The sequence below is a fragment of the Tenrec ecaudatus genome, chromosome 1 (genome assembly GCF_050624435.1).
Source record: "Tenrec ecaudatus isolate mTenEca1 chromosome 1, mTenEca1.hap1, whole genome shotgun sequence".
NCBI classification, from domain to species: Eukaryota; Metazoa; Chordata; class Mammalia; order Afrosoricida; family Tenrecidae; genus Tenrec; species Tenrec ecaudatus.
In genome coordinates, this window is record NC_134530.1 from 41,622,865 (window position 1) to 41,649,598 (window position 26,734).

General features: G+C 53.7%; 1 protein-coding gene across 1 annotated transcript in view; it reads left to right on the plus strand.

Moving 5' to 3' along the window:
• The window catches only part of IGSF21 (immunoglobin superfamily member 21), a 292,572-nt gene extending 266,135 nt beyond the window's left edge, over positions 1-26,437 (plus strand). Inside the window, exons 5-10 of the mRNA XM_075538388.1 lie at positions 9,501-9,616; positions 11,708-12,182; positions 24,038-24,123; positions 24,634-24,826; positions 25,118-25,156; positions 26,364-26,437. Of these exons, the coding sequence (XP_075394503.1) occupies positions 9,501-9,616; positions 11,708-12,182; positions 24,038-24,123; positions 24,634-24,826; positions 25,118-25,156; positions 26,364-26,437 (983 nt within the window). The remainder of the gene's footprint in view (positions 1-9,500; positions 9,617-11,707; positions 12,183-24,037; positions 24,124-24,633; positions 24,827-25,117; positions 25,157-26,363) is intronic.
• The last annotated feature ends 297 nt before the right edge of the window (positions 26,438-26,734 follow it).

A 26,734-nucleotide genomic window follows, 5' to 3' on the forward strand; every position in this document is an offset into this window, starting at 1 on the left:
GTAGATCTATTTCCCCACCATCCTATATAAATATATTTACATATGAACATGCCTGTATTTAGACCTCTATAAATACCCTTTACCTCTTAGTTCTTTCCTCTATTTCCTTTTACTTTCCTCTTGTCCCACTATCATGCTCAGCCTTTATTTGGGTTTCAGTAATTTCTCTTGGTTACATTGCCCTTGCTGAATCCCTATCAGGCCTCTCACACCCTCCTTGCCACTAATTTTGGATCACTTGTTGCTCCCTTGTCCCTAGGTTGGTCAGCACCACCTCCTTTCAACACCTCCCCTTCTCCCATGTGCCCCAGAACCATCGGTCCCATTGTTTTCTCCTCCAGACTGCTCATCCAGCCTCTCTCATCTAGATAGACCTGCAGAGATGATAACATGCACCAAAACACAAGGCACAGCAAGACAAAGCGACAAAAGAGAACACAACAATGACAACTTTTCCAAAGTAGATTGCCAGGCCTGTCTTCCGATGATCCTCAGAGTACCCCGACACTCCCGCCTTCAGGTTAGGGGCTGTTTGTACTGCCCAGGGATTCCTGGCTTAGCTGAGGGGATGTCATTGAGACGGAGGGCTGAAAGCGGGAGCAGGACCAGTTGTGCAGAAAGATGAGGGAAGGACTTCCAGGCAGAGGGAAAAACAGATGCCAAGGCCTGAGGTCAGAAGAAGTTTAGGGTGTTCATGCAACACAGAGACAGCGGAGTGCCTGGAGGGGGAAATGTACTGGCCAAGAATCGGGCAGAGTCCCCAGTATTGCAAGATCCTGTGCTTGAAGGAAAGGGAAGAACAGGCAGATGGATGGGGTTCCTTTGAGATTAGGTTCAGCTTCTGGGAGCACATAGGCCCATGGACAGATGGAGGTAGACCCCCAACAGTGTGAAAACCCCGAGGAGATCACACACAGAGGACAGGGGGTCACCTCATCTGGTGGGATGCAGGAAGGCTCCCCGGGAGGAGGCCACCCCTCAGAACAGCCCTCGAGACTGAGGTGGCGTTAAGCAGAGGCACTCTGAGTGCGGGACCCCGCAGAAGGGAGCACGGTGAGCAAAGGCCCAGAGCCCCTCGCCGGGCTACAGCAGTGAAGACTCCCTGCAGCGGCTGCTCATCAGAGGCTGGTAGAGAGGAGGGGGCTGAACCCGAAGTGTGGAAACATCCACGAGAGACAGAGGCAGAGAGGGAAGAAAAGAAATTAAACCGCGGAACATGGAGACACATTTATATTCACAGACACTTTTATATTAACAGGGTGGTTTTCCTTTTTGAAATATGGTGTAACAACGAGAAGCTGATTGAAAAGGCAGGCAGTCAATAGAGCAGGGGAGCTGAGAAGAAAGAATGGATTTTTTGGGGCAGATAATATAATTTTGAACTTCTGTTTCCCCTCCTCCACCTTCCCTCAAATCTAATTGATCCTCCCCCCCACCCCAAGATAAATGAGGCCTAGGGCAGGAGTGTGCTCAGCAACTTCCCAGAGCGATCCTCAAGGACGGTGCCCTCGCTGCGGGCACAGGGAGCAGTGCCCTGTCCACCTCTCTCAGTGAGGAGGGTTGTGGATGGCGGAAGAGGTCCTAAAAATAGTCCCTTGCTATTTGCCCAGCACTTTGGCACCCTTATGGAAGTTGTCTGTCCATTTTCTCATTGGCTCCTCCTCCCCAAAACCCTGGAAGCGGAAAGGTCTGTCGGCAGGATGCTGTTTTATAGATCAAAGAGAACGCGGAAGGATGCCCAGACAGCCCTGTTCACTGTGCCAGGTCTCGTGGGAGGTTGGTAGTAGGCCCGGGCTGGAACCCAGCAGTCTGTTAGAGGTGGTACCTCAGGGCGGCACAAACCCCGGGTTTCCTGGCAGAGACAAGGATTTCACTCCGGGAGGTTCCCTTCCACCAGAGCAGGATGAGGCTCCCCAGAAGCCGTTCACTAGGAGTCAGCATCCACTGGGCGGCAGTGGCTTGGTGCTGGGTAGCGTTAGACCCGGGCATGGTGCTGGAGAACCCTAACTCATGGACCACCCGAAAGGCGCTGCTCCCAGGGGAAACGCATTTGGTGGCAGGTTTTTTCCCCTCCAGGAATGTCAGGTGTTCCATGGGCACAGGTTTGTCTTCCCAAATTGCAGGGGCTGCCGCAGAGAGCACAGAGGTATCATCGAAGTGAGTGACGAGACCAACTTCTGCTTGCGGAATAATGACCAGCAACATGTCAGCGCAAATTTCACAAAATCAACAGCCCAGCCTTTCCCTTAGTGCGTGGACGGCCACTGGCGACTGCAGACCCACCGGACGCCGGTCTCTCCGAGGCGGCCGGGAGAGAGGCGCCAGAGCTTGGCGGTAACTGGAGGCTGTGTCTGGCAGGAAGCTGTTTCCTCTTCCTGCTCCTAGACACAGTGGGCTGCAGGAGCATCAACCAAGTTGGCCAAGACTGGCCCAGCAGCCAGTCTCTCCACTGGAGACACAATTCAGACGACAGTGTGAAACCCACTGGCGGGGGTCCCTTGTTTGACGAAGATAATGTGGACATGGAGAGCAGGGCTGTGCCCTTCCTACAGTCCCAAGTCCCTCCAAATCCCACGGCACCCCCCACAATGTCCCCATGTGTGCAGAGTAGAGGGGCTACACTCCATAAGACAGTGGTTCTCAGCCTTCCTAATGCCGCGACCCGTTAGTACAGTTCATTATGTTGTGGTGACCCCCAACCATAAACTGATTTTTGTTGCTACTTCATCACTGTCATTTTGTCCCTGTTATGAATTGGGTGAGCCCTGTGAAAGGGTCATTCAACCCCCAAAGGGGTCGCAACTCACAAGTTGAGAACTGCTGCCAGAAGGGCTTTCAGCACTGCGATTGTTCAGGGCACGACCACCAGGTCTTTCTTCCGAGGCATCTCTGGGTGGGGTTACACGGCTCCTCTTTGGACAAGTAGTTGAGCAGGTCATGGTTTGTAGCACCCAGAACGTTGAGGACTAAGGCGTGTCGGATACAAGCCCACGTGTTTTCCATTGCCTCATGTGCACTGAGTGTGGGTCTTGAAGACGACAAAGAAGAATGAGTGTGCCTGCGAATGGTGATGCTGGAGAAGAAGATTCCAAGTCCCGAGGATGGCAATTCATTTCACATGCTTTGGACGTGCTGTCAGGAGGGACCCGTCCTTAGAGAAGGACGTCGCGTTTGATCAAGTAAAGGAGCAGTGACAAAGAGGAAGGCCCTCCGCAACAGGGACGGGCTCCGTGGCTGCAGCGATGGGCTCAGGCGTAGGCCCGGCTGTGAGGCTGGCGCAGGGCCCGGCAGTGTTTCCTTCTGGTGTGCGTAAGGCCGCTGTGGCTGAGCCACAACAACATCCACACACACCCCCCCCCCAGGCTCATGCTTCTACAGCTCCGGGCGAGGGCTTCACCAGTGGCGGAATGTGCTCTATGATTCTGAAGCGTGGCCCTTCACGTGCCTGCCAGTGGGACCCGTGGGCAACACCACGAAGCGTTGGCCAGGCCTGGCCGCCCTGTCAGTCGCCGCTATGCTTGAGCCGATTACTCAGCCACTGTGTCTGTCTACTGCATGGGGGCGGTTCACCCCCGGGCAGGAAGCGTGACCATCATTTCTGACACGCTCCCACCTGGCGTCAGGGGAGAGCAGCCGGTGAAGAGCAGTGTGCCCCCGGCCACCCAGGAGAACACTGCACTCACACAGGCACCTCTGAGGATGCGCTCTCGTGGTCTCCAGCCATGAGCACTGTGGTGGGAGCAACGGGCACTGAAGGAGAAGAGCGGGGAGATCCCGGTGAGCCAGGGGTCTGCTTGATGGTTCTTTGCCATTCTGTTGCCCCCTGATCGCCCTGGGACACAGCCGCACATAACCTGTGACCGGGCATTCCCGAGTGACCACAGAGACGCTGGGTCTGCAGCCAGCTGGGAACCTTAGACTGATGCAGCTCCTAGCACCATGGAATCCGTTGTAGACACCAGGAGCCTAAGAGGGTGGCTCAGAGTGGCATCGGCTAGACATTTCCGGGAATGATGATGATGACAGATCCCTGGGAAGGCCTCTGACGAGACGATTGACCGGTGGTAAGGATGGTGCAGCACTGGGCGGTGTTTGGAACTGATTAGACGACACCTGATCACAGCTGTGACAACAGTTCCCTGGGTGTCACAGTGGTTCGAAGTAGACTACTTACCTAAGAGTCTGTGGAATAAACCACCCCGTGATGCCCTGCAGCCTGGGTAGATTAGAGAAACAAAACCAGAGAGACTTCTGTGCACATAAGAAAGAGCGTTATATACAAGAGCAATTGTATATTGAGTAAACATCCCAGCCCGGTCCAGATCAAGTCCCTAATTCCGATGTTAGCCCACATGTCCAATATCAGTCCATACATTCCTCTGTAGACTCACACAACACATGCAATGACGCCGAGTGCAGGAAGATCACATTCCAGAGGGTGGAAACTCTTGTGGATCCAGTGGGGGTGGAAGCATCTCACCACTGGCCTAGGTCTCCACGTGGCACCTCCAGCTCCAGGACCCCGGCTGCCATCAGCATAGCTCCATGTGGCTTGTCAGCAGGAAGATGAAACAGAGACAGTGTGTGTCCCCCCTCCAGGGAGGAAGAGAGGAATTCCCAGAATCCTCAAGAGAAGGCCTTGCCCACACAGAGGCTATGACCTGATTGACAGGCTAGACCCCACCCCTTCACAAGTTGACAGATGATGTACCGGCCACACCATGGAAGAAAGGCCGGGTGATCAGCCTGTTTCTGCAAAGATCACGCTAAGAGGACTTTATGCCGTGGTTCTGTTCTTTAACACCCGCAGCCATGGTGAGTCGCAACGAACTCCCCAGCCAGCGTCGGGGGTGGAGTTTTCTTGGCTTGTTCTTGGATGTTGTTAGGTCTGTAATCAGAAGGGACATGGAGATGAAATGTGGATGGAGTTGGGGTGGAGACATGGAGGACTGTGGGACTATGGATGCGAATTGGCATGATGAGGATGGGCATGGAGATGAGAATGGAGGAGGGGAGAGTGAGGAATGGAGGTGGGGATGGAAGTGGGGACAGAGATGGAGGAGGGGATGGAGTTGGGAATGGAGGTGGACGTGGGGACAGGGATGGAAGCGGTGAAGACAGAGGAAGACTGTGGGTGAGGAGTCCAAGCGGCAGTGGGGGTGGGGTTGTTCTTAGTCAGGGGGTGAGAAATAGGAGCGAAAGCGGGGGGATGATTGTGAACAGTGCGGCCCAGTCACTCTCCCAGGTGTAGACAGCTCCCTGACCGCCGTACGAGAGCCCTTCACCAGAGACAGGCAGCAAAATGCAGAGTGACATCTTCCACAGTGACTAGGGAATATGCTGATGGGGAACGCGGGGGAGCCTGGGCTGTCCTTGCTGATATTAGCAGCTCCACTGTGTCATCGTCCAGACAACTGGAATCTGCTATTGTCTTATGAGCTTGATTAACTGTACATATTGCTAACACCTGCTTGGAAATATAACGAGGGACGGGAACAGAGCTCCCAATCAGGGTCTGTGTGGGTGGTGTGCGTGACTGGGGTACAGATCTCCAGAACTCAGCTGCGGGTGCGCAGGGAGTGTGTGTGCATGTGGGGGACGGGAAAGCCCTGGGTGCCCTGCCGGCTCTGCCACCTACTTAAGGTGAGAGTTTATGCAAAACTCTGTCCCCCTGTGACCTCAGTTTTGCTGACCTGTAAAATGGAAGGTCTAGAGCAAAGGTGGCTGACAGAAGTGTAATCAAATAACATCTGTAATCCTCCACTTTTTAAACAGCCACACTTCTAAAAGCAAAATGAATTTTAATAATACAGATCTACGAAGTCCAATATATCCCAAATGTTAACATTTCAACATGCAATTGAATAAAAATATGAACGAGATTGTTTGCATCCAATCTTCAAAATCCCATGCATGTTTTACACTTAAGCATGCATGAACTTGAACGCATCACATTTCAGAGGCTCAGTGACTATCAAAGCAAGTGGCAGCTGTATTAAACCACGCCGGTCTATGTTTAGGGCATATTCTGGTCTCCTCACTACACTGTGGGGGCAGAGATGAGACTATGATTTCAACACTGGCTGCAAATAAAAAATGCTAGCCAATAATGCCACCAATGACAGTAATGGGATGGTCACTTTCTAAGCCCTGGACAGATTTGGCTTTATGGGATCTCCACAAGTAGTTGACACTTCCTATGTTTCAGATAAGGTGACTGAGGCTCAGAGGATCAGTAAGTTCCCCAAAGCCACACAGCTGGTAAGTGGGGGAGCTGCTTGTCTTGGACTCCTGGGTAGTCTGCATCTAGAGGCCATACTCATTACCATTGCCCTAAACTGCCTTCCTTGTTAATAGGCATCGAGATAACATCAATTAAGACAGACAGCGCAGATTGTGAGAGAGCTTCCGTAGCTCTGTGGTAGAACTCTCAAGTTCCACACAGGAGACCCAGCTTCATGCACGCGAGGTGCAGCCACCCCCCAGCGGCCAGCGAAGGCTTGCTTGTGGGTGTGATGCTGAACATGTTTCAGTGGAGGGGCTTCCAAACTAAGAGATGGTAGGAAAAGAGGCCTGGCAATCCTACTTCCCAAAAATCATCCAGGGGAAACATTATGATCACAATGTCTGAGACCAACCAAGGAGATGGCACGGGGCCATTGGACATGCGGTCACCGTGAGTCAGGTGGCGACTTGATGATAGCTACAGGCCCCAACAGCCTGCACTGCAGGGTGACTCTGTGCCAGGCGCCAGACAAGCACAGGGAGTAAGCACTCACTCCTCACAGCAACTCTGTAAGGGGGGGCCTTAGCTGCTGCTGACCCCGTTGGTCCCATAATGGAAATGCCAATGGATGGATGAGTCCTTTAAAGGTGCTGCACGTGCCTGAGATGCTGGGATTCTTGGACAGTGCTCTTGGACTGGCACTTAGGCCACTCAGGCTCTGGTCCCTGCTCTTTGTGGAAGCCAAGCAAACTGGAACTGCCCATGGGGACCGGTCCTAAGGGACCTGGATTCCAAGATGGCCTGGGTAAAGAAGTATTCCTGATGGTGAACGGGTGTTGCTCCAGCTATCGTTGGCTCCGGTTCAGTTGGACCCTGACCTGCAGCCGAGCAAAGCCCTGCCTGGTCCTGTGCCATTCCCACAATCCCTTGCAGACCATCGGGTCCTCAGGAGATGGCTTTTGGGGAATAGATTGCTAGCCCTGTCTTGTAGTCCATGTTAGTCTTGAAGCTCCACTGCAGCCTGTTCATAGCAGCATGCAAACCTCCACCGATGGGGACAAAGTCCAGGCTTCCACACGGAAGGTGAGGGTTCGGCTGAGACAACAGTGCTCCCCCCACCCGCATTTAGACGTAAAAGGACATGTCAGGTCCCCCTTTCTTTTCATAGGTTGAAGAGGCACAACTTCATATCAGAGCCTCTACCTGGGTTCAAATCCTGGCCCGACCTCCTACTGGGTCTGTGGACTTGGGAAAAGTATGCCCCCTGTTAGGTTCCCCCACCTGCACAGTGGGCGCCGTTAAGCACACCCCAGAGCTAATGGTGAGGCGAGAATAAGTTCCATTTAAGGCTGCGGACACCTGGCTGTTCCATGCTGCGAGGCTCAACTTTTCAGCTGGGTTCTCGGAGAGCGTGATTGCAGATCTGAGACTTTTGGGTAACCAAGGTACCCTGGCGTGCTTTTCCCTTCTTGGAATTCCCACCCCACTTCCCATCTGTTTCCTCCAATCTTACGCTGAATGACAATCCATGGTGCTCCGCCATATCCTGTCTGCTCGGCCACCCGGCAGTGCAGTGTGTGGATGAATGGCTCCTACCTTCGTTCTTGCCCGAAGCCCTAAAACAGAGCTGCCGGCCAAGTATCTGCCGCGCCTGCCAGGCTGTGCAGTGAGCACCGCACCCCGCACAGAGTCACCGTTAGATGCCTAGGCGAGCACCTGGCACCATGCCGGGCACCTAGGAGGTGTCAGGGATATTAGCTGCACTTGGAAGGTAACTGGAATGAAGGAAGCCCCTGCAGGAAGGAAAAGCCAGTGTCTCTTCCCCGTTGTCGTGCCTTCCTCTCTGCACGAGGCCCGAGGCCACAAGGAAGCCAGGACGGACAGCTGGCCTTGCATGATTATCTAAGACTCTGGCTTGAGTCCTGGTGACTATGAGGGGGCTCATCACGGTGGGAATCCTTATACTGTGGAATCTCCCCCATGTGTTAAGCTCAGACTGCCCTTCTGACATGCTGCCCCAAACCCCTCCAGTTGAACTTTAAATGATCCCCGTTTAACACGTTAGGGAACGGAAGCCTAGAACCGACACAGATGGTGATGCGCTCCCTGGAATTCAGAGCTGGTATGCCTGACATCTCAGGGCCAGCTCTTCCCAATGTCCCACAGAGCTGTGGACACGGGCTTTGGCTGAGTGGTGGCAGCGGGTGAGGGGAGCAGAACATGAGTCCTTGGGGAAAGCCACCCGGATGAGCAACTTGCTGGAGAGAGAGGTCGGGGAGAAGCCTCCTGGCTTGAATTCTCTCTCAGTCACTGAAGTGAACGTCTCTTCTAGAGGAATTCCACATTCCACTTTCACTGTCCTCAAAACTCAACTCGGATCACATCCTGGCTCTTACCCTAAAGCCCTCAGTGGTCCCCCACCGCTCTCAGGATCAAGAAGGAAACTCCCCTGGTGTCGTGGCGACCCAGGACTGCTGGGCCACGGATACACAACTGGGGGTTACTGTCTCAAGTTCTGCCGGCTGAACGTTCCAATCAGGGTCTCAGTCACGTTAAGTCCCTCTGTAAGCCTCTCTCCTGCCGGCGATTCTCATCTCCCTTGGCGTTCCCTGGTGCTGGTCTTCTGCTTCTCTGTCATCTATGTCTGTTCTGGTTCTTATCACTAACATAACATAACAAAGGAAAGTCCCATGTTCCCAAGCAGGATCACATCCACAGGTACAAGGGCCTTGAATTCAACACCTGTCTTCAGGGGACACAATTTGATCTATTCTAGAGGCAAATGGGCTCTCTGGGGGTTAAGGAGAAAGCCCTGATTGGTAGCGTTTCAAGCTTCCCATGCTAACAACCAGTCCCCAGATTTCCTGAACATTTCACAATCGAGTCTCATGGACAGGCACCCTCCCTGCAAGTCATAAGCCCCTGCCCATTGGACACTGTGCCCCCCTTGTCCCTGCACTGGTCTGATTGGACACCCTTCTATTTGCCCTGGGTCTTCCTGCCACTGAGCCTTCGTACCTGCTGGTCCATCTCTTCCTCGGGAATGATTTCCCAAACTCCCAGTGTCTGATGCACTTAATTAACACAGCTAACACCTAAGTGCCCCCTCTCCCTAGAGGGGACACTCTTACTGTGGTCCATGTCAGCTGTGGCCCTCTGGAGTGACATGGTGTCCCCATGACCTCACATAGGATCTGACCTGTCTCAGGGAGTTGGAGTCCCTCCGTGACCTTCCAGTTAAGCCTCTGTCTTCCCATGCTTCTCTTGTGGACAGCTCCTCCCACCTCCATCGAAGTGGTGGCCGCGGACTCATCAGCCACCTTCAGCCGCTACCAAGCCCAGAACTTCACGCTGGTCTGCATCGTGTCTGGCGGGAAGCCAGCACCCATGGTGAGTGCCCACCCTCCCCACCTGCCCGCTCTCTGCAGCATGTGATCTACCTAGGTTGGCTCTGCCACCTTCTGCGGTGGTCTGACCTCACTCACAAATCTGACCTACCCAGGCATTCAGGTGTCTCTTGCTGGTAGACTCTCGGCACTGTGAATTCCACTGCTCCTGGCACCTGAACTTCTAGAATGTCACACTGTGAGGGGACCTTGGGGAGTGTCAAGCACAACCGTACCCCACTTCCTGAACCAGACCCAGATGGGGGAGGGGCTTGCTTGCCCAGGAGTAACTGTGAAGTTGGGGCTCTTGTCCTCCTGCTCCCAGCGCCATGCCCTTCCCTAGGACAGAGGGAGAAAGAAGAATGAGAGGCAAGAAAGGGGGGTGAGGCAGGAATAGAGAAGGGGAGGGAGGGAAGAAGGGGAGAGAGAAGAGTAAATGAAGAGCTGGAGAGAGGAGGGGAGCAGAAAGGGAGAAAGGGGGCAGAGGATCCCTTTTCTGGCCAGAAGGAGGCAGTAGTAGGCAGGTGCACAGGGCAGAAAGCAGGTGAGTGGAGGGCAGCCCTCCCTGGTGTGGCCAGTCTCCCTCCAGCAGGCTCCTCTAGCTCCCTCAGTCCCCAGGAAACCAGATTTCAAAGACCAATTGTTTATCAGAGAACAAGGCCCAGCACCCCTCCCTTGGGAGCCCCATGGGAGGTCCTGCCTCCCTAAAACCAGGACAATTACCTTGTCCCCAAAGACAAGCCCAGCTTCTGGAGGACACAGAGAGAGGTCCTCCCCGCCAGGGCGGACGTAAGGCCACCACCCTGGCTGCTCTGTCATTTAGGACAGAGCAATATTACACACACACACACACACACACACACACACACACACACACACACACACGAAGGTGCTTTAAAAAAAGTCCACGATTAAATTCCATGGTCTTTTCCCAAGAACTTCTGAAGCCCTCTCATATCCGTGTGTGTGTGTGTGTGTGTGTGTGTGTCTATGTAAAAGACACCCCCCCCCCTTCCCACATTCCAGGCATTTTAACATTTGCCTGGGACTTCAGAACTTGAAAGAAATTCTTTGATATAAATTACAAACCTGCTTTTGAAGCACTTTTTCAAAAAAAAGGTTTTTTTATATGTATGTAGGAATGAAAACCCAAAGCAGGCCATTATGTGCATAAGAGATTCTTTGTTGGAGTTATAAATTCTGACAGATTTCCTGCTTCCCAAATTTCATTTACCCTCTTCAGCCTCTTCCCTCTCCCCTCCCCCTGCATCCCCTCCTCCTCTCTCTTCACCCTCCCCACCCATCTCCCTCCACAGTGGCTTCCTCACTCCTCTTTCCCTGTCTCCCATCGATTTATTTATCTGATTTATTAAAAAACACACCTAGTCCCCACAGGCCTCGGGGCACATGTACCAAAATAAAAAGACAGTAAATTACATTAAATGCCGCTGCTCAAACCTGAACCCCCATTAGCAGAGAAAGCGAGAAGTGTCCACTTGGGCCTGGTCCCCACACCTAGCTCCCCCCCCCACCTCAAACACACACCTGTTCTCCTGTCTTTAGTCTCAGAACTGCACCCAGCCCCCCTTCCTGCTGCCTCCTGACAGCCCATTCCATCTCAGGCTCCGTTCTCTCCCCTCCACAAGCCGCCCCCCCCCCCCACCCATGCTCCATGCTCTGAGAGCCCAGGTGCTGGCACACCTGCGTGCAGCGTCCTTGTCCCCGCTCCTGCTACAAAAGGTTTCTGTGAGCACCCAAGAGCCCCACACAGTGGGTGTTCCCATTCATTCCCCTTCCTAAGCGAGGACCCTGAGACCCACGGAGTGATGAAGGAGGGGTGCAACCTTCACCAGGGCCTGCGCGCCTGTGTGCGTGCCTGTGCGTGTACATCTGTGTGTGTTCCAGGGATCAGGCAGATGCTGGAGGGAAGGAGGTATAGGTGGGGCAGTAGCCCACCTAGACAGCCCCTGGGGTGCCGGGGGAGGTCGGAGGCTCTGGAAGAACTAGATCAGGTTCATCTGAAAGCCCATCGGGCGGGCAGTCAAGGTCAGCCTCCCAAAACCTCTCCCCGCCCGCACCCTTCTTGCCCTCGCAGGTTTATTTCAAGCGCGATGGGGAATCCATTGACGCAGTGCTTCTTCCTGAGCCCCCGGCTGCGAGCCCCGGCCCCCTCCCGGACAGCAGGCCCTTCCGCAGCCTCCTCCACCGGGACCTGGATGACACCAAGGTGCACAAGTCGCTGTCCTTGCTGGACGCTGAGAACCGGGGCCGGCGCCCCTACACGGAGCGCCCCTCACGAAGCCTGACCCCGGATCCCAGCCTCGGCCTCCAGCCCACCCCCGAGAACATCCCGGAGACTGTGGTGAGCCGCGAGTTCCCCCGCTGGGTGCACAGCGCCGACCCCGTCTACTTCCTGCGCCACAGTCACACCCCGGGCAGCGACGGCACCGTGGAGGTGCGGGCCCTGCTCACCTGGACCCTCAACCCGCAGATTGACAACGAGGCCCTCTTCAGCTGTGAGGTTAAGCACCCAGCGCTGTCCATGCCCATGCAGGCAGAGGTGACGCTGGGTAAGGCGTGGTCAGGGCTAGCCTGGGGGAGGTAGGGGTGGGGGGCGCCGCAGAGCTAGGTGGTCGTGGTGGTGGGACCTCCCCATAGAGCCTTAGCCATCTAGTGCTGGTGTCATGGAAATATCATAAGGGGTGGCTTCATCAGCAGAATTGTGTTTCCTCCCAGTTGAGGGAGCTAGAGGGGAGAGCTGGAGTCTCCATCTCTGGAGCTCTGCAGAACGACCTTGTCTCCCCAGTGCCTGGATCCTGGAAGATGGAGCTCCGGAGCTTGGCACTCCACGTGTCTTGGCATCCAGCTTCCCCCTTCTCTCCTGTGCTCTGCTCGTTAATTTCTTTTCTTTCTCCTCACACAGCCTGCACCATTCTCACATCCTCGACATAACAAAGGGCCCATGTCCCCAGTGGGACCGTGACCACAGGCACAGAGCTTAGGTTTTACAGCACACGCTTTTGGAGGGCACAACTGGACCCATAGTAGGGCCCTTGAGCTACCGACAACCTGGGGCAACACTGGAGTCGGGGCAGGTCCAGAGACCCAAGGCCAGCGTCGTAAGGAGGTTGCTGGACGCAGTCAGGAGCGTCACAGGTGAGGTGGCTGGGTAGGCAGGGTAAAGGAGCTCTCCTGGATCCCAGCCAGGGCTTTAGAAGGTAACAAGGAGGTCCTCTGGCTGGTAGAAGACAGCTACCAGGAAGAGCTGTGACCACCGTGGGTCAGAGACTTGCTCGGTCAGGGTCCTACAGACAGCTTTGCTGGCCCCTCCTGGGTCAGGCACACATAGGATGCGATGAATCACGTGCAGTGAGTGTTATGTTACTCGTATCATCTGTGTAGATGTGGCACGCAGATGCCCAAGACCACCAGCTCGACCTGGGAATCAAATTCCTTCCTGTGACCTGCAGTTTATTCCCCAGATGGCCAACTTCTGACAGCCCCAGAGCAATTCCTTAGAATTCATTCCCTCCTCTACACGCCTTTCTCAAGATGACTTGGGGCAAGGAGAGAAAAAGGTGGCATCTTTCCTACCAGAAATATAATAGTCTCGTGGAGCTTGCATGTATGTGTGTGTGTATCTTGTCTGTCTGTGTTGTCTAGAGATCTGAGATGGATCTCTAGAAAGCCCAGCACCTCCCTCAATACCAAGTCCCAAGAGAGAGGATTTTGTGTATTTATTGTACCCACTATATGCCAGGAACACGTACAAGGATCATCTCACTTAATTTTTATAGATACAGTATTGTTCACTATGCAGTCTCATTTTATAAATGTACGAAACTGAGATTTAGAGAAGTAGAGGCCCTTGTCCTGAATCGCTGACGTGTAAGTAGCACAGCCAGGATTTTACAGAAATTCAATTAGTTTCTTCTCCTACCCCTGATGCCAATCACTGTGCTCACCAACCCTGGGGACCAGGCAGCCTTCCCTGAAAACCCACGAACATGACCACCATGTGATACCCACAGGCTACCTACTCACCCAGAAAGTCAGAAGGACTAGTACCCATGGAATGCCTAGAGATACCATAGGACCCCTGGTGGCACAGTGGTTTAGTGCTTGACTGCGCACCCAAAGGGCAATGGTTTGAACTCACCTGTGCAAGCACTTTTCTCATGACCTCATTGGATCCTCACGAACACCCATTGAGGTAAACACCATTAGTAGCTTGAAGCCCAGCTTGAACAAAGAGATTGCCTGAGGTTAGTGAGGGAGGTAAGGTGGGTGGGTGGGTGGGTGGGGGGCGCAGTTCTACCTTGACATGGTCACCATGGGTTGGAATCAACTTGACAGCAACTAGTTTGGTTTTTTTTTGACATGTTATTAGATATCCAAATTCAGGCTTCCTCCCTTCCCCCATCCCCCGACTTCTACCCCTCAGCCTGCGCCTGCACCATCTTCCCCATCTCAGCAGATGACAACTCCCATCTGTCTATTGATCAAGCCAAATACCCTGGTGTTCTCTGTTTTCTCCACCCTTTACAGGTGAATTTGAGTCAGAACTGACTTTACAGCAACTGGGTTTTCCTCTCCTACATCTCAGTCCTTCCCCAGCCCTGGTGGGTCAGCTTCAGGGAACACACTGAATAGTCCCCTTCTCACCAGACCCAAGCACCAGCAGCGCACACTCGGATCACTGTAAATGCATCCAGGCTGACTCTCTGCTTCTGCTGCTTCCTGCTCTATTCTTCACCCTGACTGATCTTTTAAAACTAGAAATCACATCGTGACACATACCCCTCCACCCACGTAACCCTCCAAAGGTAGACAAATAGATTGATAAAACAGAACAGAGTCTAGAAATCTACCCACACATCTAGAGTCAATTGATTTTGACAAAAGCCCCGAGGCTATGCGCGGTGTGGAAAGTGAAATCTTTTCAAGAAATGGCACACTGCAACAACTGGATAAACATTAGGGAGAAAATACACCTTGCACCACACACAGAAATTCATTTCAGATGAGTCATAGGCTTCCGTGTAGAACCCAGTAAGCATGCAGGAGACATTGAGGCAGGTCAAGGTCTCCTAAGGAGGTCACAGAAAAAAAAATAACAAAATGAAAAATGAAATACTGATAGGCTGGACTTCGTCCAAATTCAGCTCATAAGCACAAACCATTTTGAAAATGAAATGACGAGCCACAGACTGAGAGAAATAGCCTCAAGCATTTATTTGACACAAGACATGTATGTGGGCGAGGTAAAGAAAGACGAGGAACCAACAACGAAACGAATACTTAAGTTTTAAAAGAGATATACAAACAACCGGAGACATGTTAAAATGCTTTCAACGTCATTGGTAATCAGGGAGATGCATATTAAAGCCTCAAGGAGGTTTCATCTCACAGTCGCTAGACTCGCTTAACCTTGCTTGCTGAAGGCAGAGAGGACTGGGAAGCACTCGCTGGTGAAGATCAGACCACAGCCTTCAGTGAGGTTTACCTCCCAATGACAAGAAGACAGAGACCCTCACAACTGAGCCAATAAGCAACATCCGAAAGAAGACAAAAATATTGAAGGTGTTCATCATTCATTTTACCTGGGTCCACCATCAACACCCATGGAGGTAGCCATCGGGAAATCAAGGATGGTGTCGCACTGGGCAAACCTGCCACACAGACTTCATCAGAGTGCTCAGAAGCAAAGATGGCACTCTAAAGACTGAGGCGCCCCTGATCCATGCCACGCTATGTCCAGTCATCTCAGAGAGATGCAAAGACCAGGCGGTGAATAAGGGAGACCGAAGAAGAGCTTCTGCCTTTGAATCATGGCGTGGGCAAGGAGTATTGGACATACGACGGGCGGCCAGAACAAACAAACCTATCCTGGAAGGAGTCTCACCAACATGTTCCTGAGAAGGGAGAATGGCAAGACTTCATGCTGCATACTTTGAACATGTCACTGGGAGGGACCAGGCCCAGTCCTGAGAGACGGCCATCAGGCTTGGTAAAGTAGAGGGCCATCGTACAAAAGGAAGACCCTCAGTTCGATGAACTGACACAGTGACCACATCGATGGGCTCAACCGAGGGCGGCGAGGCCCTGGGCAGGGTTTGCTCCCGGTGTGCACAGGGCCTCTGTAAGTCAGAACCGATCCGATGGCCCTGCACAACAAGAGCAGACTGTTTTGTCCCTTTAAATGGATGTGATGGATCCTACCAGGTATTGGCAGGGTTCTCGAGGCATCTGAGCTCTCCTGCACTGCTAGTGGGAGTCGAGGAGGGTCCTGCTGTGGAAAGTGCGTGCTGGCGAGGCGATTCTGACTTAGAGCAACTCCATACGATAGCATAGCGCTGCCCATAGGCTTTCTTGGTTGTGAACTTGATGGAAGCGGATCAGCAGGTCTTTCAGCAGAGTCGCTAGGTGGGCTGAAGTGGCCGAGCTGTGAGTTAGCAATCTGGCAGTTAGCGATTGCATCTTTACGCCCCACCCCCCACCCCATCCCCCGAGCTCCTTGGGAAAGAGAACTATCATGTTTTGTTTTTTAAAAAAACGATCTTCTTGTCAATTGATGCTTTCAAGTCTGCTCCAGCCCATAACAACCCCGCATACAGCGGAACGACATCCCGCAGCTCCGCACCATCCTCACGGTTGTGCTTGTTTGAGCCCAGGGTTGCAGCCCCTGTGTCCGTCCATCTCGTGGTCCCAGTGTCTGATAACGAGCCGCTGCTGTCCGTGTGGTTCTCAGTGGCTCAGTCCTCTGAAGCAGGCAGCCTGATCCTTCTTTGTAACCTCTCAGTTTGCCGTTCTGCGGTGACTTGTGTGTTGATGCGATGCTGGGAGCTTGGTCATTGGTATTTCCAATCCCAGCAGGGTCCCCCAAAGTGAACAGGTTCAGCAGAGCCGCCAGACTAAGAACAGATCTCGATCCCCACCGAAGGATTTTTCCAAGAGAAATTAAAACACAAGAGGGGAAAAGAAAGACATTAAAACATGGGTCCACACAGTGAATGTCCACAGCAGCCTTCATAATAACCGAACTCTCAACGCCAAGCCAAACCAAACACCAAGTGTCCATCACTGAAAGTGGATAGACACGTGTGGCACGTTCGTGCAGCTAAGTACTTCTTTCTCATCGATAGGCGTGCGTGAACTTCAGACACAGGCGGCAGCACAAATGCTTCTCCAAAACATGCTGAGCGTAAGAAACAGTGCATCCCACGTGATTCTATTCACATGAAATTCTCAACAACAACAACAAAATCCACACAAGTCTCTGCGATGGAAACCAGACCAGCGCTCACCGAGGGGGAGAGGGAATGAGCTAGAAGGAGGCCGGCGGGAACTTTCTGGAAAGATGGAAATTGCTCTCCCTTTTGATGGGGAGGCTTGTGACACAGGTGTTCACAATGATTGAAACGCATTCTGATTGCCCCGAGGCTCCGTGCATTTCCCTTTATGTAACTGTTATCACAATTAAAAATACAGGAAGAGAAAAAAAACAAAAAAAGCTCACGAAACCGTCCTTTAAAATCAGTCCCTATACTTTCAGCTCATCTCAAACTCTCTCTCCATACCTCAACCTGCCCCAGACACAATGCTTCCCGGGCTGTGGTTGGTATCGGCCAGAGTTGGCTCTGACTCACAGTGACCCTCGGTGCAACAGAACGAAACGATGCCCCAGCTCCTGCCGGCCGCACTCTTGCCATTCTTTGTGCGCCGATCGGTGCAGCCCCGGTATCGATCCATCCTGTGAAGGGTCTTCTCTTCACCAAGCATGATGCCATTCTCCCGGAATTGGTTCCCCTGATGACGTGGCCATGGTACACGAGACCCGGCCTCTCCATCCTTCTTTCGAAGGAACGTTTCTCAGCACCTCTCTTCCATGACAGCTGTGTTTGCTCTGGCCGTCTGTGAGGCAACGGAAACCAGCTTGGCATGGGTCAGGCGCGCACTTTAGTACTCAAAGTGACTTCTTTTGCTCCTTGGGGCTTAAAGGGAAGTCTTTTACACCAGATTTCCCCAATATGCCACGTCGTTTGATTTCTTGACTGCGATGTCCACGAGCATTGACTGTGGATCCACATAGAATGAGATCCTTGACAACTTCAATCTTTTCTCCATCTGGTCTGATGTGATCTGGTGGTCCTGTTTTGAGGATTTGGGTTTTCTTTACATTGGGTTGTGATCCACACTGAAGGCTGGAGTCTCTGATCCTATTCAGTAAGGGTTTCAAGTCCTCTTGGCTTTTAGCAAGCAAGGTCGTGTCATCTGCATATTGAACGTTGCTAAGGCATCTTCTTCCCATCTCTGTATCCTCCTTCAAAAGGCCGAGCTTCCTGGATTATTTGCTCAGCCCACAGACTAATCTCGGTAAAAGGATACAGTCCTTTTCTGATTTCAGACCATGCACATCCCCTTGTTCTGTGTACGACAGCTGCTTGGTCCTTCAGGAGCACAATTAAGTGTTTTTGGAATTCCCTTTCTTCACAATGCTACCCATACTTCTTGATGATCCACCCAATACCTTGGTGTAGTCGACACAACACAAGGAACCCCCTTCCTGATAGTCTTGGCCTTCCACCCAGATCCAGCTGATGTCAGTATTGATATCCTTTGTTCCGGTGCCCTCTACTGAATCCAGCCTGACTTCTTAGCAGCTCCTTGCCAATGTACTGCTGCAACCACTTTGAATTATCCTCCGGCAAAATGTGCTTGCGTGTGATATTAATGACATTCATTGTGCAACGTGTTCTGCATCCCGCTGGGTCGCCTCTCTCTGGAATGGCACAGACATGGATGGATCTCTTCCAGTTAGCTATCCAGGTGGTGGTCTTCCAAATTTCTTGGGTATAGATGACTGAAGACCCGCGGCCCCGCCTTCATTTGTTAAAACAGCCCAGTGGGTATTCCATCAATTCCTAGAGCCTGTTTTCTGTCAATGCCTTCAGGACTGCTTGAACTTCGCACTTCAATGCCATCCGTTCTTATCACACGCCACCAGTTGAAATGCGTGATGGCAACCGATTCTTTTTGATACCGTGGTTCCGTGTCGCTGTCCATCTTCCTTTGTGGCTTCCTGCATCGTTCAATCGTTTGCCCATGGAATCTTTCAATACTTCAACTCAAGGTTTTGATTTTTTTCTTCGCTTGAGAATGCCCAGCATGCTCTTCCCTTCTGGCTCTCTACCTCCAGGGTTTTGCACAGCTCATTATAATACTCTGCCTCCTCCAGCTGCCCTTTGAAATGTTCCGTGCGGCTCTGTCACTTAATCATTTCCTCTCTCCTTAGCCAGGCCCACCCCAGCCCTCCTCTGGAAATCTGTCTGGCTATCTTTTTCTCATAGACCAACCGCCCCTTAGAGATTCTTGATTCTTCTTTCATTCCAACCTCTGGTCAAAGGTCTTCTACTCAGAGGGTCCTACCATGCCCCTCTCTCTAAAACAGTCCCTTCTTCGGGTTCCCTCGGTCCCCCCTCTGACTTGTTTTATGATAGACGACAAGTCTACTGCATATTTCCTTGCTGCCCGATCCCTCCACTAGCGTTTAAGGTGCATGTGAGCAACACCTTGACTCACCTTGTGCACACAGTACAGGACTCAGAACAAACCCAGGCACAGGCCTTCGTAACGGGCGTCTACTACGTCACTAATACCGTTTCTGCGTTGTTGTGAGGATTAAACAAAATGGTGCTGATTCTTGTATGGTAACTACAAAATACAAAGTTCTTAGGATGGAGGCGAAGCAATTACCATGTGGATAGGTGCTGCTGCTATTCGTCAGCACCGGATTTCCAATACTGCCTTTCATAGTGGCTGACACCATGATTCAATTAGGTTTACAGTAAAGCACTAGACGGGGGGTCAGATGGGTGATTGGTAAGTGAGTGGATTAGCAGGTTTGTTGGATGGGTGTGGGAATAATAGCTGAATGACTGGGTGGAAGGATGGATACAATGATGAATGCTTGGGTGCGTGGATGAATAGAATGCTTGCGTGAATAGGTGGGTGGAAGGATGGATAGGTGGGTGGATGGGTGGGTGAGTGGTTTGATGAGTGATATGGCGGAGTGCTTGAGAATGATTGAGAGGATAGGCGGGTGGCAGGATGAATGGACAGGTGGGTGGATGGGTGAGCGGTTGCCTTAGTGAGGAGGCGTCATTGCTTGCGGGCGCACAGAACTATTCTTCTAGAGTCCCAAAGCCATCCTTGCAGCCGGGTGCTGGCTCGGGAGAAGGAAGGCAGACAGTGTACCCGATCAGGCTTTTACACCCCCCTGAGCAGTGCACACCACTTCTTAAGGAGTCCCCAAACTCTACCCCCCACTGTCATCTCTCTAGCATCTCCTCTATTAGGGTGATAACATGTTCTCCCCTCTGACAGATAAGCAACCAGAGGTCCAGCAAGTCAAACTCCTCTGCCCGTGTCATGCAGTTGGAGAGTGGAGGTCTAGGTCTCTACCTTTGGCCTCTAGACTCCTGCTCCGTCCACAAGTCCAGAGGGTGAGAAGGTGAGAGTGCGGGGCTGAGAACATGCCTCTGAGGTCCTCTCAGAAGTACGCTCAAGGAGCCGGTGAGGAAGACCAGGACTTGGCTGTTAGGAGTTGCTATTGGGCTTCCCAGTGCTGGAGGGAGGTAGCTGCTGGCCTGGCTTTGGGAAGTGGCGTCTTGATGCAGAAGGAGAGGGGGGGTAAGCAGGGCCATCTGCTCCCAAAGCCTTTGTCTGGAGACAGCTGCCAGGGCAGAGCTCAGAGAAGTGAGGGCAGGGCGGATCCCTCCCCGGCCCACCCTCTGGGCTCCTCAGGAGCCACCAGAAGCTGGCAGCTCTGGGAGGAAGGGCAGCTGTCTGAGCTGCCCAGGTGAAAGGAGGCATCCCACCCTCCCTCGCTTCTGTTCCCGGGCCCTGAGCCGCCCCTTGTTACTGGCTACTGTCAAGTCTATTCTGTCTTATACCACCATCCTTGTGGCCCTGTGGGGTTTTTAAACCTGTGCGTTTGGGAAAACAGATCCGCAAGCCTGCCTTCGAAAGTGCCTCTGAGTAGGCTCGACCCACAGACCTTTGAGGTGATAGCAGAGTGCTCAACCACTACATGCCATCCATAGTGCTTCTGCTACTCGCTGGCTGTGTGGCCTGGGGCAAGCCACTTCCCTCCCAGAACACCAACTTCCTGCAGAACAGGTTCAGGGTGCCCTAGCGCATGAGCACTAGCCTGGGTGTGGCATCCCCACCCCCACTCCCACAGGGCGTCTAACGTGTGCTACCAGGACCAAGCGCCTTTGAGTCAACATCAGTCCACGGAGACCCCATGTGTGTCAGGAGAGAACTGTTCTCCGTGGCGGTTTCAGTGGCTGATATTCTGGAAATGGGTTGCCCACCTTTCTTCGGAGGCACCGACTGGCAGACTTAAACCAGCCAAGCACTACCTGCTTGCGCCTAGACATCTGAGATGTGTCAGCCCCCTCTCCCCTTAGAGCCGGCAGGGCCAGGTTTAAAGAATTAGGGGAGGAATGTCCGTGCTGCAGTGGTTACCAACTGGGCCGCTAACCGCAAGGTCAGCAGTTAGAAACCGCCAGCCGCTCTGTGGGAGAAAGAGGAAGCCTCTACTTCCATAAAGAGCTCCCGTCTCGGAAACCCACGGAACCCACAGGCACAGTTCGACCCTGTCCTGCAGGGCCGCTATGAGTCAGCATGGACTTGACGGCAGTGAGTTTATTTCTGGTGGGTGGTAAGGGGTGTTCAGGAAACTGGGAAAGGAGGAATCTGACCTAGAAGGGAAGAGGCCCCTCCCCTTGTCTTTTCCTGGAGGTGTCCCTGCCCCTGCTGGCCACAGTGACAAGTGCCCTCTTGGTGACATTTTCCCAAAACATAAAAACCCAAACCAGACCAGACCCATTGCCAGCAGACTGAGCCCGACTCCTATAGGGTTTGCCCACAGGGTTTGCCCAGCTCTCATCTGTATGGAATCGGATTGCCAGGCCTTTGTTCTGCAGCACAACCATGTGGGTTCAAACTACTAACCTTGGGTTAATGCTCATGGTTAGTGGATCAGTATAGACCATTCTCACCACCCAGGAGCTTTGAAGGCCATAAACAGAAAAGTCACCAGGTGAGCCGACCCAGTGACAGAGCCTCCCAGCTGCATACTGACCTGCATCGCCCTTGAGAGTAAATAAAGGGCTTTGGTTTCCTTCTGGGGACAGTGTCAAAGGCCTGGCAGGTCCAGCGAGGTCATGCAGCAGTGCTTAATGTAATGCCTGGTCCTGAATACGTGCCCTGCCCATGGCAGGCACAGACACCTCTCAAGCAACCAGGGTGAAGGTAGCTCAATTTGGCATTGGGGGAAGGTTGGGGTGAATGATTCCCCCACCGTCACCCGGCATGGTGAGTGCTGCACCCGGAGGCCTGCACACCACTCAGCACATGCAACCGCAGGAGCCGCCCTCCATGCAGGCCCAGATCTTCCTAGGGAGGCATCTCCGGCCCATGTGGCACTTCAGCTGTCTGGCTCATGGCTTAATTAATAGTCCTTTGGTCTTGTTCTCAGAGAATGAAATTGGCAGTGCCTGGGAGAGACCACCCACATCTGCGCAGCTCTGGTTCTGCACAGGGTGGAATGGAGAGAAGAGGCCTGGGGATAAGGGAAGCCAGCCCGGCCACCCCTGGAGAGGGACCCAGAGCATGCCTCTTAACAAGACCCTCCACCCAGGAAGCCCTGCAGGGTCTACACCCCATAACCCCCTCCTCACCCGCCACCCACCTCCTCAGCCACTGCTTCCTGCCACCACACCCAGTGAATCCTGACTCTGCCTGTGCTTGGAGGGCACACTCTGAGTGCCACACCCACCTACCTTCACACCCACGGACCTCCACATCCCTGGCCACCACACCCACTGACCCCCACCCCCATCTGCTACCACACCCACCAGCTGCCACATTCATGGGCATCCCTCACTCTGTAGGACTCCCCTTGGCCAGTATACTTTTTACCACTTCTGGAATGTTCCTATTGGCTATGGGTATCCGTATTGAGTGTTCCCCCTGCTGCAGTGTAAGCTCCACACTGGCAGGCACCACCCAGTTCTGATCACGCCACTGGCTCAGTAATCACTTATTGATGAGTGGATGGATGGGTGGGTGGATGGATGAGGATGGATGGATGGATGGATGGATGGATGGATGGATGGATGGATGGGGATAGATGGTGGATGATGATGGATAGATGGATGGGTGGGTGGGTGGATGGATGGATGAGGATGGATGGATAGATGGATGGATGGATGGATGGATGGATGGATGGATGGATGGATCAGGATGGATGGATGGATAGATGGTTAGATGGATGGATTCATGAGGATGGATGGGTGGATGGATGGATGGATGGATGGACGGATGGATATAGATGGATGAATATGAAGAGCAAAGCCCTGTAGTAGAAGTCAGGAAATGTGGCTAATTACGTCTGTCGGTGGCTTTAGTATGCTGCTGTTGTCCGTGGCTACTGAATCAACCCCGGCACCCTTATGTAGAACAAAGCGCAGTGTTGCCGGGCCCAGCGCCATCTTCACAATTGCTCGAGTTCACTGTTGCAGCTAGTGTCTTTGGTAAACCTTTCTTCACTGTCCTGGGGCCTCCATTTCCCTGAAAGGCAAGGGCTAGTCCCAGTGGTTCCCAGTGGCTCCCATGATCCCCATAGCCAGGGGTTCTTGTTCTCCTGAGCTCAGCAACATCAAAGCCATGAAAAGAAGTCACAAAAGGCAGTCAGTAAGAGAGGTCAAGGGGATAAAGGCTGGACCCTTTTAGTTTCTCTGTCCACACCCATCCACTTACCCCCCCACACTGAAATTCCATAAAGGCCTTGTTGGCCAGATTAACCTGGTACAGGCACACCGGACCAACTGTCAGGAAACCCACATTTTCGTCCCAGCCCTTCCTCCCTGTGTGACCTTTGGCAATTCATTTCATACACTGAGCCTCAGTTAACTCAACTGTACAATGGGCTGGCTGATCATAGCAGAGCCCCAGGTGGGTCTCCTGTGATGGGCACTCCAGGTGCGGCAGCAGTGGTGGTTACCGAACGGCTTCTCCCCTGAGTTGTCTCCTAGGCAGTGCTTTCCACGGCAGCGTCCACTGGTCCCCCCTGAACTAGTCACTTGTCTCTCTGGGTTGACCTTGTCTGTGTCCCCGCCTGTTATGTGAGCCCCACAGGACGGCGCCCATACCCTGCATGCTGCGGATGCCCTGGCCCGTGCTGGCTCAGTGCTCTGGCAAAGGCGTGGGAAGGGGTAGGAACAAATGCCAAGCCACAGTCCAATCCACAGGCTGCCGACTCGACGACCACACCAGGACCGTCTCCTCCATTTCCCCCGCCCGGTCTCTCGCACCCCTCTGCGCGCTTCTCTGATGGACCCTCTTCTCTCTGCAGTTGCCCCCAAAGGACCCAAAATCATGATGACGCCCAGCAGAGCCCGGGTTGGTGACACAGTGAGGATCCTGGTCCACGGGTTTCAGGTCAGCCCCTCTCTGAGCATCTGGGAGGGCGGTGGGAAGAACCCCAGCCAGGCAGCAGGGACCCCAGTGCCCTTCCCATGGTCTCCAAGCACAGCTCGCAGGCCTCGGTCTCTACATCTGTAAAACGCAACAACGAACGGGCTTCCAACAGGAAGGGCAGCAGCGCATGCGTATTTCTGCTCCTCTTAGAGCTTCGGGCTGCTGTCAGCTGCTGCGATTTGATTCAGACTCGCAGTGACCCCAGGAGCACAGAGGAGAACCAACTGCCTCTGGGTTTTTCAAACGACAGCCTTTCGGGGGGCGGATTGCCAGGGCTTTCTTCTGAGGCATCCCTGGGTTGAGCCCGCCGGCTCAGCTAATCCATTACAGACTCCTAGACTCTCCGCGGAGACTCCTCTACCCAGGGCAGCCCATGCCATGATCCCATTCTCCCAGACCTGCCCTCCACCCCCACCCCCTTCCCCCACCCCCCCCACTTGTGACCGAGCTCCCCTCTGCTGCGGCCAACAGAACGAAGTCTTCCCAGAGCCCATGTTCACGTGGACCCGCGTCGGCAGCCACCTCCTGGACGGCAGCCCCAAGTTCCACGGGAAGGAGCTGGTGCTGGAGCGGGTCCCCGCGGAGCTCAACGGCTCCTTGTACCGGTGCACGGCCCAGAACCCGCTCGGCTCCACCGACACGCACACCCGGCTCATTGTGTTTGGTACGGCCCCGTGCACGCGCCCCTGGGGAGGGAGGAGCGAGGAGCGCTGGCCCAGCCACTGCCCCCACACACCCACCGTGGGAGCCCCCATATGAAGCCCTGGGACTAAAACAGTGGTAGTTTGGGGGCCAGAGAGCACTGGACTGGGGCTTAGCCGCTGGGCAGGCCTGTGCTACTTCCCTTGGAACCTGGGTCTGCCCATAGGCTGAGGCGGGGAGGCCAGCAGGTGCTGAGAGAGGTTAGCGTCTCCACCGCATCCGCCTCTAGTCTCTTTCTGCTTCTCTCCAACAGAAAACCCAAATATCCCCAGAGGGACGGAGGCCTCCAACGGTAAGGCTCCACGGCCTGACTGCCCACGTCAAAGGCAGGTTCTCCGGGCTCCTCCTTGCCAGGGCCAGCCCCTTACCTGCCCTCCCGGTTGGCAAAGAGCATACACAAAGGCCCAGGGCTGGACACAGAGGCAATAAAGGGGAGCTCAGCACCCAATCTCTCAAAGCAGCTGGTGGCACTTCTAGAGACCAAGTGTGGCCCCTGTCCCTGGTGACACTGGCTGTCTCAGATCAAAGACCCCCAGAGGACATGTCCCATTGGCTCATCCTGGGGTCCAAACCCTTCATACGGCAGGGCCTAGGGAGTACCCATGGCCGGGTTGGGACCATATGTAGCACCTCCCACCCAAACTTGAGCAGCCCCTGAGGGACCCAGCCACTGGCCCCCAGCCCCCCACCCACTCCCTCCCCACACTGAACCCCTCTCTCAGTTCACAGTAGAGGTTCGATCCAGATCCCTCCTGGAGGTTAGCCGCTAGGCAGCCCTGCCTTGACCCCCTTGGCCTGGGGCCGGGAAGGGGTCATGGACATGTAGGCGGAACAAGTGAGGCCAGAGATCAGGCTCAAGGGATATGGAGAGAAGCTAGAGCCTGGGGTCCAGGAGAGGTGCCCTTGTCCCAAACTTGGGGAGAATATCCTGCCAAAATGGGCAGTGTTATGGACAGGTGGGCAGAGTTCAGAACAAACCCAAACACAGTATCTTGAAATGAAGTAGTGTTTGCAAAACTTACTTCCAACCCTTGAGGCCCCGAGAAACAATGTTCCCATTGTACCGATGAAGGAAGTGAGGTTTGGCAGGCGGTGTGTGGGCGTACAGATCCCTGAGACAGGCCCCTGCACGCAGTCCTACCTGTGTCACTACCCCGCCTCTGGAAAGTCACTGGGTCAGCGACTTACCCTCTCGGTGCCTCAGTTTACTCATATCTGTAAAATGGGGCAATGATGATGACTGCCAAGGAGGACTGTGGTGTGGACTGAAGGGACACTACCATCGGCTCCAGTGAGCCATGGCCAAGGCCTCAGGCGAGGACCTCAGTTTGGCCCAAGGCTGGGGATCCTTGAAGCTGTCCCCTTCCCCGGCCCAGCCCTGACCCTTGGGAAACTAAGTCCTTGGGGCTGAGGTCCGGTGGCTCTAGTCTAGTCCTGCCCATCAAGGAGCGAGCGGATGGCTCTCAGGATCTGACGCTGCCTCCCTGCGCCTCGCACAGGTTCCACGTCTGGCCCTGCCGGCGTCCGGCTCACCTTGGTGCTCGCCCTGACAGTGATCTTGGAGCTGACGTGAAGGCTGGGCCCCCCCACCTCCAGCACCGCGATCGGGTTTCATTTCTTTTCTAAGCAATTTCCAAGTCTCGTTCTTAATCTCTTTCTGTCTGTGAATTGGCCTCTCCAGTCGGTTTCATTAAAGCAAACAGAACAATTTTCCCCACCTCGGCTTGGGCTTGTGACTCCGTATTCTTTCTTCATTTGTTAGGGAGAAGCACTGGGCCCCTCCTGCCCCCCAGGATGATGGGTGGGGGAGTGATGGAGGGATGGGGAGTGGGGGTAGCAGGGGAATGTGTGTGTGTGTATGTGTACACAC